At 40.2% G+C, this 13,668-nt stretch overlaps 1 protein-coding gene across 3 annotated transcripts in view; it reads right to left on the bottom strand.

The window, feature by feature from the left end:
• Positions 1–13,668, bottom strand: part of TNFAIP8 (TNF alpha induced protein 8) — a 57,866-nt gene that overhangs the window by 15,700 nt on the left and 28,498 nt on the right. The window contains exon 1 of one of the 3 annotated variants that reach the window (XM_056514197.1): positions 4,431–4,780. The exons of the other annotated variants lie outside the window; for them this stretch is intronic. Coding sequence (XP_056370172.1) covers positions 4,431–4,461 — 31 coding nt within the window. The 5' untranslated portion in view covers positions 4,462–4,780. Of the gene's footprint in view, positions 1–4,430; positions 4,781–13,668 lie in introns of those variants that run through there. 3 annotated transcript variants of the gene reach the window in all.

The raw sequence follows: 13,668 nt of genomic DNA, 5'->3' as shown, positions 1-13,668 counted from the left end.
AATGCCAAATTGTCAGGCATTGCCATGATTTAAAAAGCTGTGTACATGATATGTGTAGCCAGGAATCTTTTAATTCCCTTTATCAGCAGAAAGAAAGTTATCTGTGAGACAAAAATAAAAGAAGTTCTCAAATTGAGTAATCAAGACCTCTAACACATCCACTGGGGCCAGATGATTCTTCCTGCTTCTGAACTGACCTGTCCAGACCACTACAACAAAAGACCTTAATGCTTTATGAAGATAACTGTTTTGACAAAGGAGGGTAAACAAAGAGCAGGTGAAACCAAGGAAGACCACATGTTTTAGTCTTTGGGGTGAGAGCAGGAGGAGAGTCAAATCTGTGGGGTTAAGTACTAATTCTGTGCCAATACACTGTATAAACTAAACTTCCAAAGTTTGGATTTTCCCATTCACTGTCATAAAATAAAAAAAAAAGTTCTAACAAATGCTGGTTTTGGAGCTAGTGGGATGGAGGACGATACATTACAGAGTCCCATCGATGTTGTAGATGGAGTAAGTGGACTGCAGGAGCACAAGAGCAGTTGATTTGTTGTGTAATTGAACACAATTCTAGCTTGGAAAACATCCACACATGAGAGGTGACTGCAAAATGCCAAAGCAAATCCAGGACTACTTACAGGAGGGAGCACTGACTTCTTGAAACAGTGACAGCTCTGTGATTTTATAACCCCTGTGTTGTTCTGAGCTCTAAAAGGAACAAAACAGGTGAGCTCATTCTTCAGTAATCTCATTTGGATTAAGAAAATGCTAATCATGTCTAAAAAAATCTCCAAGCACTTGTAGGAATGCAGTGATCTCTCTCTCTCTCTCTCCTGAAATGAGGTATTCAAAATGAAGTATGAAAAAGGTGCAATGCAGGCTCTCACTTGTGTCCAAGTTTGTAACACAATATCCATGGTTTTACAGGCTATGTTTTACATTCACTCTGTATCTGTTGTTATTTCACTTTACCTTTGAGATATTAGACTTCTCCCCTGATATTTTTTACATATACTGCATAAAACCTGTAGAATAAAGATTAAATTCTCCAAAGCTTTACATAAATTTGTTTCCCTCTATCGAAATGCATTCACATCACAATAATTTTGATTAGTATTGCCATGTATTTTAAAAGGTGCACTCATGATACACAGTTTTAACACAACAGCACTAATAACATTCCCTTCAGATTTCAAAAAAGGAATTCAGTCAAATCAAAGCCTGAAACCTTCCATTTAGTACCTCCCATGGTAGGTGACATGCCATCAATCAACACCAGAATGAAATTACACCACACAGTTAAATGCTATCATCTCCTTATGGACTTCAACACACAGTTTGTTTCATCTGGGGCAAAAGCAATGAAATCAGGAAAATGTGACAGGGTTATTTATACCATGACAGTTGTTGGAATCTGTAAATGCAGTACAGATTGATGCCATACAGACACATGCACATATTTACCACAGCATTGTGGGGCTACAGACGAACACAAAGATTGTTCTGAAGTTACTGAGCAGCGTGGTGGGAGGAAAGAAAAAAAAAACCTTTCATGTTACCATTCTAATAAGGACCACGAAGACATCAAAGCCAGAGGCTGAAAAACCCACATACACTGCTGCATACCCTATATCCAGTAATTAGTATAATATATAGTGGGTTAATGCCTGTCTTCTAGCAATGTCTTTTTATTCTCTGTTCCTGTTAAAAAAATTATATTTTACTTGAGGTCAAGTGCTCTACCTCTATTTGATTAAATACAAAAATAAAATCTTTAGGAGATTACCATTCAAAATTGACCTTGATTTTGGGTTCATTGTAACTACCCTGGGTACAGATCATTTTTACAGTAGTAAAGCCTATGATCTTACATCTTGTCATGTAGATTTTTAAAAATAATCCACACTAAATCGACTTTCATATTGCTCACTTCAGCATCAGATGCACAATGTTCAATGTTATTACTGCACCCTCAACTCTCCTTTTCACTGAGGCTCATCTTCCAACTCATGGTCTGGGAGTCACAGCTGGAAGCTGCAGCTGAACTTCAGAGCTCCTCACAGACCCCTTTACTAGCTCCTGGCCACTTGAGCCTCTCTAGAGTAAGGAAAACAAAAATATGCTGATGCTATCTAACATCATTAAGCCACCATTTTTCATGCAGCCTTCTCCTCCTTTCACTATTTAGCTTGTAGCAGATTAGCCACTATACCCTTCATCAACAGCTCTGGCCTTGAAATGTCCAAAATCTGGTAAAATACCTCTTCTATAACTATTCAAGTGTAGCCTCTACTCCTTCCATAATTAGTCACAGGCCTTTACCTGATAATTCCCTGCGTGGACTACACAGTTTGTGGGTAAATCAGAATTTGTCTTTTAGAGTGACATTTACTTTTGCACCTAAAGGAAAAATCAACAACCTCCCCTTGGGTAAACCACTTCAAAAATTAGACTAAGGCCAAAAGACTAAACCACACATTCAGTTTGAATTTCTGAAGCATCCATTTTCTTCATGCAGAAAGTATATAGTTTCCTCATGAAACAGAGTTTGTTAGTTGAAAGACTCTAACTACTTTATGCTACATACACTGGACCACTAGAAATACACAAGTATTTGACTTAATTTTTCAGTATTTTATGGTTCCATATATGTTCAATCAGACTAGGCAAAGTGGTGTAATAGCTGCAATTCTACATTTCTACCTGTTAATCCCAGTTTTTATTCTCATCCACACTTTTCTCATGCCTGTTCTAAATTGTTCTTTTAAAGATGCAAATATATTACTAGGGATACTGATTGACTGAAAAACCTTCTCAGTGACATCTGTACTTCATCTTCCCACAATGGTTACTGTTTCATTTTCCATTCTAACACACTCAGAACAAAGAAAACCAAAACCCAAATATTCCCCAAGTTAAAAATAACTAATCAAAAAGCTGCCCTTTTTTTTCTCTCAGGCACCTGCTTCAAATGCTTTTTTTCCAGCTTGAAAATCCTGACACCTCAAATTGTATATGAAGAAATGCACAGAAAGGCAAAGCTATTTGATTTTAAGAATCAGAGTCATCTAAGAAGGCAAGAAATTTCTTCAAACAATAAAATCTACATTTCAAATATAGCCAGCTTAGTAAAACTGTCTGGACCTTCCTGTATGAAACCAGAGGATCTTTCCTCCTACAGCATGCAAGCAGATCTCTCCTGCTGTAAAACTGAGGGAGAACGTTCACATATTCTCTTTTTCAAAGTTTCTATACAGAAATAATTTTTACAGTTCTGCTTTCCAATAAATCTGTACTACAGAATCTTCCCGGGAAAAAAATAAAAAAAAAAAAAAAAACAACAAAAAATCCCACAACAACGATGTGCCTTTTGGTTCAGCTGTTCATTTGACAAGAAGAAAAAGATGAGGACTATTCTTATCAAAGCAGAGGCTGTTGGGCTCCATTACTTACCAGGTTCTACCAGCATTATTAGCATTAATTTTGATTCAGTGCAAGCAGACTATTTTGCAAATCAACAAAATCCTCTTTTAAGCAAGTAAACAGACAGATGTCCCTGGTAATGTTATATTCAAGTGAAGGAAGTTGTACAAACTTGTGAGGGGAAAACCACCTGAAAAAGTTCTTGTTTTCACCAAATACAAAACGCTTAGGTCTCCTTACTGCTCGCTTTCTTGCTGGGGTTTTTAAAGTTGTTTTTCTCAGCCATACTGGATCTTTGAATATTTGAGCCTCCCTAAGAACTGTGTGCAACCATGAAACATCAACTCTATTCTGGAAAATCCAGCATACAACCCCACCACTGCCCTGTTCCCTCATCTATATAAACGCTCTTTTGTACAGAGGCACTTTCAGGAAATTGCCCTCCTCCTCCCCCGCTTGCTCCCCACTGTCCGAATCCCTCTCACTCCCCCCTCCCGATCAACGCTAGGGAATAATTGCATTTTTGTTGGAGCACTTCCAGCCCCTCCACACGCTCCACTCCGGAGGCAGCAGCACGCTGTAGCTTTGGCACATTCCTGTTTTAACACACATACGAACACTCATCCGCAGGGAAGCCAGTGCCATCAACCTCATTCCCAAAATAATGACCTTTCACTTCTCCCCCATGCAACTTCCTCTTTTGCTGAAAAAAAAAATTACACTGCTTCCAAATGAAAGAAATCTTCCTCTTTCGACATTTGACTACCAGTGTTTTGAAACACTGTTTCTTCCACTGATCAGAACTCCACGTGCGAGTAAATTGCCACTGCCGAGACAGACGGATAGACAGACAGACATCCCCGGCTGCCAACACTTCGTACCCTGCAAAACTGGCAGGACTTAGTTTTCGCAAAGGCCTTTTCCCCTCCCCTCTGAGCACACGAAAGAGAGCAGAAACTCTCCTCCATGCTCCTCTCCTGCGGAAAAAAACCACTTTAAGTCCGTACCTTCCTTGGGCTCATCGGCTTCCGAGCTCATGGTGCCGGGCAAGGCTCCGGGGACCAGATCCAGATGCAGCCGCAAGCCAACTTCTCTCCCTCTCCCTTTCTCTCTCTCTCTCCCAGGGAGAGGAAAGGAAAAAAAAAAAAAAAAAAGGAGCGAGAGAGAGGGTTGGGGTTTTGAGGGGAAAACTCGACGAATTCAGCAAATCACAACTAACCCACTGGAGAGGGATCCCGCCCCTTTCTCAGCGGCGCACAGCGGCTGTGTGAAAAAGCAGCACCTCCAGAAAAGCCCGGGTTTGCTCGCCAGCTGCTGGCGTTTGTGAATCTTACTCTCTCTCCCCAGTCTGTAGGAAGGGTGGAGTTTTCACTTGTTGCAGCTTGCCAGCGTGGTATGAGAAAGCAAGCAGGAGAGGCCAAAAAAGCCCTGAGTGCAGAGCGGTGTCTGATTGCGGCGACTGACTATCTCCCTTAACTCGCAGGGAAATCTGTTTCAAAGCCTTTTATTTTTAAGCCTAAATGGTGCATTTCAACACTGTTTGATATCTGGAATTGCTCTGACTAACACTGGGTGACTTAATAGGTGCTCAAAGATGAGAAGTGGCAGCCTTCTTTCAGGTAGTTTAAGCTAAATAATTTTCTTTCACTCATGTTCAGCGCATGTTGCCATCTACCCTGAGACTAGCAACACCACACACCTTACACTCCAGGAAAGAACAGAATTCTAGGAAACTAGAAATTCTAGAAAAGACTAGCTACAGCTGTCCCACACACATCCCAGAAAAGATGGATATTTTTGACCACTGCACGATAAAGTTTTACAGCAAGAGAACGGGGATCTTTTGCAGCCACCTCAGGGTCTGCAATCTGTCACACATGCTTTGAGTGCAAAATCAAACTACTACTTGGAAACCTATTCTCCATTAGCACAGCCTCCAGTAAAATCACTGTCCTCGGGAACCATCTTTCCCTAGTTACTCATTTAGTGGATTTTTAGCACAGTGAACAGGACAAAACCTCGCTGACAAAAGGAGAGGTGTGGTCCCTCAAGTGAAGAAGGCCTGATGGCACTGCCAGCTCCAACATGCAGTCAGATTTCCAATTCCCACCTATCTCTCCATCTCACAGGGTTAAATGTGTGGGCCTGAAGGGCTGTCAGGGTCTCCTGGAGGTAAAACCATTAACAGCAAATGCCTGACTGGAGTCAAGTAGAAATAAGTGCATTCAAAAAGCCAAAGCTGTTAGCTGTGCTGCACTGGAGAACAGAGGAAAAAAAAAAAATAAAGTGCTCAGATTGTACCATTCCCTTGTACTACTTAAGGTTTAAACCCTCACAAAGCTGGAAGACCAGATGTAGGTAGGATGGTCTTCTAAATAAGAGATACAGTATGAATTCTTTACCTATAGCAAAGTTGTTCTGTGGACTGGGGTAAATAATACTTCAGAATGTAAGAACTTCTTTCCTATTTGCAGTTATTTTATGGTAAGGGCTGTCCTTTGCCATGTACTCCTCCCACACCTAGGAAAGACAGATTTCATTTTATTTAAAGGCTTTTGGCAACACTGCCAATTTCCTGGTTTGCAATAGACAAAATTCCATGGGTTCCTTAAAGGTATTCCTTAAGAAGCTAGCTGTCTTCTACAGGCCTTATCATCTCCTATGGTGTACAATCCTTGAAATCACAGAGAGTGAAACTGAATATTACCCTAATTACAACACTGGAGTAGCTAAAGAAGCCACATTTTTAAGGCTAAAAATTAATTAATTAATTAATTAATTAATTAATTAATTACAGTACTAGTTTAGGGTCGTTATGAGATTAAAACCCCTCAAAAACTTCACACAGAATAGACAAGAACAGGAAGAAACAAGGTTAGTCCAGAAGAACTGCAATAGCCTCTGGGGTCCTTTAATCAAAGGAAGTGTTGTAGAGAGATAGGAATATAAGCCAGCATCAAGATCCCTGCAGGATCAGATTTACATATTAGATGGACACCTTTTGTTATTTTAGATGACAGACACAGAGGGACAATAAAATTAAATGTCAGCAAGTTCTGCAAATTAGTATTTCTCAAATCTCTCAGAAACTTTATACCTCACTGGATAGATAACAAAAATACAGTGATTTTATTTTGTTTCTTCCCTGCAGAATCAAAATCCCATCTCCTCACACAGTCTTGTTACTCCTGCATACTGGGTCTCAATTTAGATTTGAGAAATTGTTTTTTTCTTTCATTTTGGTTGTTAGGTTTCTTAAAAATATATGCACTGGCTGAAAAGACTCCAACCTGGCTAAAGACTGGTTAGCTATGTAATTTTCTGCTCTGAGGTTAAGCAGGGACTAGTATTGGCATACAGTAATGGGACATTAGCACCCTTTTCTCAGTCTTCACCAAATCAACTTTAATTATTTTACTTAGAAAGACAGCAAAAGTAATGGAATGAGGCAGGTTAAAATTAAGCAGAGTATGTGAAAAACACTGGGGACCAGGTAACAGATGACAATACATCTGCAGGGAAGTGACATTTATTAAAGCATCCAGATTGATCTGGATCCCATGGTGAGTAAAAAGCCTGGAAACCCCAAAAAAAATTCCTCTTTAATTGTAAACTATGCATGTGATTTGGAATAGGAATGACAAAAAAAAAAAAAAAAAAAAAAAAAAAAAAAGACAGAGATTCCAAAAACATAATTACTAGGTACAGCTAAATTTCATAGGACAGATTCTCTTACAGAAAAATATCTTGCTACAGTGAAGGCCTAAAACTCACCACACATCTGGACAGACACTGTAGTGGAGGGAAGACCAGAATTCCCAGAGGAAAATGAAACAGTCTGTATGCAACACACATAAAACAATGGGCTGACATACTTCAGTGGCTAAAAGTCTAAAACCTTCAAAGCTGGGTAAGACAAGGGGAGTACGGTCCTTTCCACCCTTCTCTGCTGAAACAACAACAAAAAATTCTGGTTTTATTTTGCAAAAGTAAATTAGCTAGTTTTGGTTTGGCTTGGCTTTTAACTCATGATCTGTAAATTGTCCTGACTTCTGCTAAGCCCTAAGGGGGGGTTACCACAGCAAGAACAGACTAGAGCCAGGCCCTGGCTTACTAGGGTAGTGCATGGGGAATTGTGAAGGGATGGGTCAGCACATCCCCATGCAGCTCAAAACCCTGCTTATGTTTTGTGTCACAATCCCCACTGAGACAGCTCTCTTTACACAAGGATTTGTTCATTAGATACAGAAGCTGCAAACCCTATTATGTGTTTTGTAAGTGTATAACAGAAATAATAGGCATCTTAGTAGATGCTTAAAAAAAAAAAAAAAAAAAAAAGGTGCTAAAAGTGCTGTCAAAAAAGAAGATAATGTTTTGTTAAATAAAAAAAAGAGGAAGCAGCACCACTATCAAAAAGTACCAGCAAGAAGCTTTCAAAAGGAGGCAGCTGCCATGGAAGCAAGACTACATCTTCTACTGCAAGAAAAACCCTGTACAGGCCTAGAAAAGTTCTAGGGAAGGACGTGGTAACACTTCAGACATTACACATTCATGGGATTTTAAAAAAATCACCCAAACTTCCCCATATTTTGTTAACATAGTTAAAGTTGTCTCGTGAATAGCTTCTGCTCTTCCAGAATGTCACATTCAATGCAAATGAATGCAAAAAGCACTCAAAAAAAGATTTAAAGAAAACTTTTATAAAAAAAATAATATCTGTGCCTTGACACAGATGATAGACATCAGTCCTTTTACCTCTTTTGCTGACTGTAATTTACTGAATTATTTGAAGCCACATGACAGACTCAGATAGATCCAGAGGAGATCTGGATTTCTCACCACACTCTGGACTGTGAGAAAAAGGAAAAGGTGCACAAGCAAACTCAGCATGTGATATGGAATAGGAAGGGCAAAACAAAGAAAACTCTAAAAACGGAATCAGAATACACAACAAAATTTTGTAGGGCAGATTCTCTTACAGAAAACAAAAGTAACTTCCTACAATGAAGGGCTTAAAACCCACCACACATGTGGACAGATAAAGTCGCAGAGGGCAGCCCAGAATTCCTAGAGGAAAAACACAAGGAAACTTTTGCCATTTCTCCTTTTAGCTGAAATAAGCTGTTGTACCTATTTATGATACTAGAAGTTTGGGTTAACAGATTTTCAGCTTCTGAGGCTCTTCAATGCATGTGGATTATAGATACATGATGCAAGTTTTCACACAGGCTAAGGAGAACACTGGATACTATCCTGAATCACTCACATATCTTTTTATGTATACAATTTTCAAAATGTACTGGGAAATTACATGCCACACTATAATGTATTTCACCAATTCTCAAGAGTTCTGACTTTTTCTCAAAGTAATGTTCTGAGAAGGAACAAGATGTAAGATTGTTATATGTAAGTCTATGACCTTCCAAGCAAAAGAACAGGTATCAGGTCTGGTCTGCATACAGGTATAGAATCTCCAAACATGCTGCTCTCTCATAAGGACTCTCAAGGGAAAAAAACCATACAAATAATGTTTTTTTTTTTTCCTCATAGAAATAAGAGGAAAATTGTTAAATTCAAGTCTGGAAGCCATGTTGAGATACCATTAGGAAATTAACTATAGCTACTGCTTCTGCAAGTCATGCCATAATAACTTGCAGATTTTACCTGAAAGACCTTTTCATAGAAGTTGCTGATTGAGTAAGCAGGCAAAGACAGCACAGAAGCGTGCCCTTGACTTGCTCCTTTGCTCCTTTCCTGCATTCCTTCCAGTACCACTACAACCTTTTCCTCAGGCAGGCAGGTGATAGCTGCACTGAGTTTCAAGATGCACGGATCCATAGAACAGGAAATATTTTTGTTTTCTAGCGCTTCTCTGTTAGCTCAGACTGGTGGGTGAGGCGTCAGAGCACTGAGACGTGGTGCCCCTTCCAGCAGTGTCCCTCCTAGGATGCAGAGAGGCAGCTGCCCTCTGCCAGGTGCCCGGGGTGTCCTGCGGGCACAATCGCGTGCGCGGGCACGGGGACAGGCTGGGGACAGTGCCACAGCCACAGGAAAAAAGTGAAGTCCCAGCTTTGTCGCCGAAACAAAGAATTGTGTTGTGCCCGCTTTACCCAAGCTGTTCTGCTTTCAGTTATGCACTTAAAACGGTTGCAAGCAGGCCAAGCAAACCAGGCAAACCGAGAAGTTATTTTAAAGTTATTTCCTAACACCGAGGTAAAGCAACACCATCTGTAGCTGTATTACTCCTGCTATTGCAAAAGAAAGTGCAATATGCACTGTCCATGAGGTGTGAGCACAGCAAAGCCAAATTCCAGCTCTTACACAATTTAATTATTTTGGAGCTGAGTAAAGAAAAAAAGATCTTGATTAGCTGTGTGATTTTAATAGCACTGTTTACACAGTTCTATAGGGTACAATAGCCTATCTGTTGCTGTAGCCAGACTTTACTACTGTTTTATCTTCTACCATAAACAAGACACATATCAAGATAACCTAGACAGTACTTAGCTTATGATCAATGTCAAAAATACTGTTTTCAGTAGTATTCAGTGTTTCTACATAACAGCACTGCTCTAACATCTCAGTTATATATGGTGCAGAATTTTAAACCAATCTTTCTACATGCACATAAACTATCAGGTAGTTTTTATCTTAGGAAAATTCAGCCCACTGAAAGATGGAGAAACAAAATAAATAAAAGAATAGCAGGTTGAGCTATAATTCAGATCTGAAAGATATGTGTGCTGCTGGGTTTGGTCTGATCGTTGCTGTTAGCAATTCCTTAACTCCTTATTTCCCCTTTGCCCAACAGACTTCAGACCAGTGCAGATGATTACAGCGCTTGCTGAAACACTCTCAACATCCCCACCTGTTGGAGAAAAATGATACTCTAGCGTGTGTTTCTACCATGTGGTTAATAAATGAGAGAAGTTAACAATTATATGCTAACAAATTACAAAAACATGTCACTGTCACTGATAATTGTACTAGAGGATCACTCAATGGCATCTGCACCATGCTTGGCATCCAGCACTTCATTCTATTCCTCTGCCCCTCCCCTTTCCTTTTTCTAGACCTTCCTGTTAAAACATCCATTTTCAACCTGCAGCTGGTGTACTGAGGTCTGTCCATACTTTCATTTCCAAATGGTAAAAGCAAAACATGGCAAATCTGGTGCTGAATGGACCCACACCGACCGCTGCTGTGGCCTTTCAGAGCAAACAAAATCTGGGGCTTGACCACAGAGTAACTACAAAGGTGTGTCTGAAGGTCTCCCTTGGACAATCAACCAGCAGAATGAGCAGCAGATTGGGGTGACAAAGGAACTCACAACAAGCCTGCCAAGTGAGGGGTAGGAAAAAGCAGTACGTGGGGGGCAGATCCTGGATTCCATATGGATGCAGTTAAGCCTCCCTAACAGACAGTCCTCACCCCAGCTCTTCTCCCTGAACAGAAAATGGATGGAGAGAGGGCAGGAAGACACATGCACAGAAGGCTCCATAAAGTTGAACCTGCTTCATATTGAACATAACTTTGCTAGAACATTTGAAAATCTCATCTCTGCAATACCCATGACCACATTTATAAATGTTCAGAGCTGGCAGCACAAGAAGACAATGTAATAGTAACCACCTTGCAAACTGTCAAGACAGCATGCAGTGTGCATCTTCCAAACTGCTGTCCTTGTCTCATACATGTTGATATTTTAAGTTTCCAACAAGAGTTGTTTTTAAGCTATTGTGGACTCTACTCAAAAGCTCCTGTGGTTAAGAGGTGAGGACACTCCCTCACTTAGCCTCAAAATGAAGCTTTCTTCACATATTTCAGCTGCATCTCCCATTAATTATTGGATTATCAGTCACAGCACAGTCTCAGCACAGACCTAGGATGGTGGCTCAGACTGAGCCCTACCTTTCAACCTCACAATGATCACTATTTGTTACAGCACATTTGAACAGCACATTGCTAGGGTACAAGACTGCTCTCAGCTCTGAAAGGATTTCACTGACAAATCTTTTTTCTTTCAAAATCACTCTGAAAATTCATATACAAATACTGTGACTTGTGAGATGTGAATTCTGATGTAATTCTGACTCCTTGTCTGTGTGTACCATGTTGCCAAAACACACTAATAATATAAGAGGTCTTATTGCAGTCACATAGATATCGTGCACTGAGAGTAGCTAACTTATCCAGAAGTTAGCAGTTAGTGAAGACAAGTTTTCAGTGGATAAGCAAGCAAAAAACAATTTCTCAAGAGCAAACAATGCAAACACTATTCAATGGCTTGGTTGTTATTGTCATGGCTAAGCCCCAGCTGGCAATTGATCCCCACAGAGCTGCTCGCTCACTCCTACCCAGGGGCAAGAATTGGAAGGCCTAAAGTGAGAAAACTCATGGGTTGAGATACAGACAGTTTAATAAGCAAAGAAAAAGCTGTACACACAAACAAAGCAGAACAAGGGATTCATTGACCACTGTCCATGGGCAGGGAGGTCTTCAGCCATGTCCAAGACAGCTGGGCTCCCTCACAGGTTACGGTGACTTTGGAAGACAAATGTTATCACTCTGAATGTCCCTCTCTTCCTCCTCCTTCCCCCAGATTTATATGCTGAGCACAACACCACCTGGTCTGGAATATATCCCTGTGCTCAGTTTGGGCCAGCTGTCCTGGCTGTGTCCTCTCCCAACCTCTGGTACAGCCTCAAGCCACTGCTGGTGGGGTGGGGTGAGGAGCTGAAGAACCTTGGCTCTGTGCAAATAGCAAGGAGAACACCCCTGTATTAACACTGCCTCCAGCAGAAATCCAAAACACTGCCCTGGACTAGGCACTGGGAAGAAAATTACACAGCCAAAACCAGCACACCTCTCCAGAAAGAGGAGGTAATCAGGCACAGGTGCTGATGGTCTGAGAACTCGTGCAGGTTGTGGCAGAAGTTACAGACAATGTTTTTGAGCGCCTTGCACCAAATCATACAGCATGTACTGACACTCACTCTTTCTTCAAAAAGCAAACACTAATTTCACTTTTTATCCCATAACAGAACCACAGATTGCTCCTGTCAACAGTGCTATGCCAAGCAGAGACTGTGACCCTCATGAACAGAGGTAGGAAGATGCAATTATCTGGTCTGGTGAAGAGTACAGCAGATCAGAGGTCATACAGGAAAATAAGCTTCCCAACAGTAATTTATGATGTAATTCTTACTGAGGTATTTGTGTTACTATATGAAGTTGCAGCCTTTTCAAAAAAAAAAAAAAAAAAAAAGCAAGGCCTAAAAAATCTCAGAGGCAGAGCACTAAAAACATAAATTTTAAAAAACCCCTGCACTGAAAACAGAAATCACACCATAATGTCACAGTTTCCCCAGACAAGTAGAGGGGGTCAGTGGGAGCTACACAGAACCTGCCAGCACCACCACAGGCCATGAGAAGAGATGCTACACCAGATCTGCTCTCAGCAAGACATGAGAGGTATTGCCAGATGCTTGTGCACCAAAACACAGCGATAGAACAATCTTAATTGAAAAGAGACATTTTAATTAAAAACAGAAAATCTAGTATCACATAGCCAAAACTCAAAAAGAGCCTGAAAACAAGGTGCCTGAACTAGTGTTAAATACAGTACATTTTAAACAGTGCTATTAGAGTGTATGGCAAATAATGGCTGGGTTTTTTTGGGTTTTTTTAAGGTATGGCAGTGATGCTGACAGAACAGGAAACTGAATATCATCTTAAAAAAAGGAAAGTTTCTGTTCATATGAAAGTGGTGTGCAAGTGGGAAAACACATGTGTCTCAGTTTGTGAGGGCTGTGTTCCAGTCCCAAGCACACAATCCAAGTGTTTTTCTAATGTGTAACAATCAAACTATGCCCTTTCTCTCCAAGACATTAATCATGCAAACAGTCAAAACACCACTTGCATATCAAATGGAGATCTTATCTAGAAGATCTCCATTTGGGAAAAAAAAAAAAAAAATTAAAAAATGAAAAAAAACCCCTATATGAATATTCTCCTGTTAGTACAAATTCAGTTAAGAGACTAAAAAGAGAGATTTAAATGGATATTTAAACCTAAGCAGGGTTTGCCCTTTAAAACTGAGTTTAGCTATAGTTTACATTCACAAGCCAGATGTATTTAATTATATGGTATTCCTTCAAATAACCATATTGATTTCTGTTTGTTCCAAATTGGCTTTAAATCAGTTTATTATTTGCAAAAAGCTTAAACTGAAGCCACAAAGAA

This window comes from Oenanthe melanoleuca, chromosome Z, assembly GCF_029582105.1.
Source record: "Oenanthe melanoleuca isolate GR-GAL-2019-014 chromosome Z, OMel1.0, whole genome shotgun sequence".
NCBI classification, from domain to species: domain Eukaryota; kingdom Metazoa; phylum Chordata; class Aves; order Passeriformes; family Muscicapidae; genus Oenanthe; species Oenanthe melanoleuca.
The sequence above is the reverse complement of the archived record's forward strand: the minus strand, read 5'-3'. Positions and strand labels throughout refer to the sequence as shown.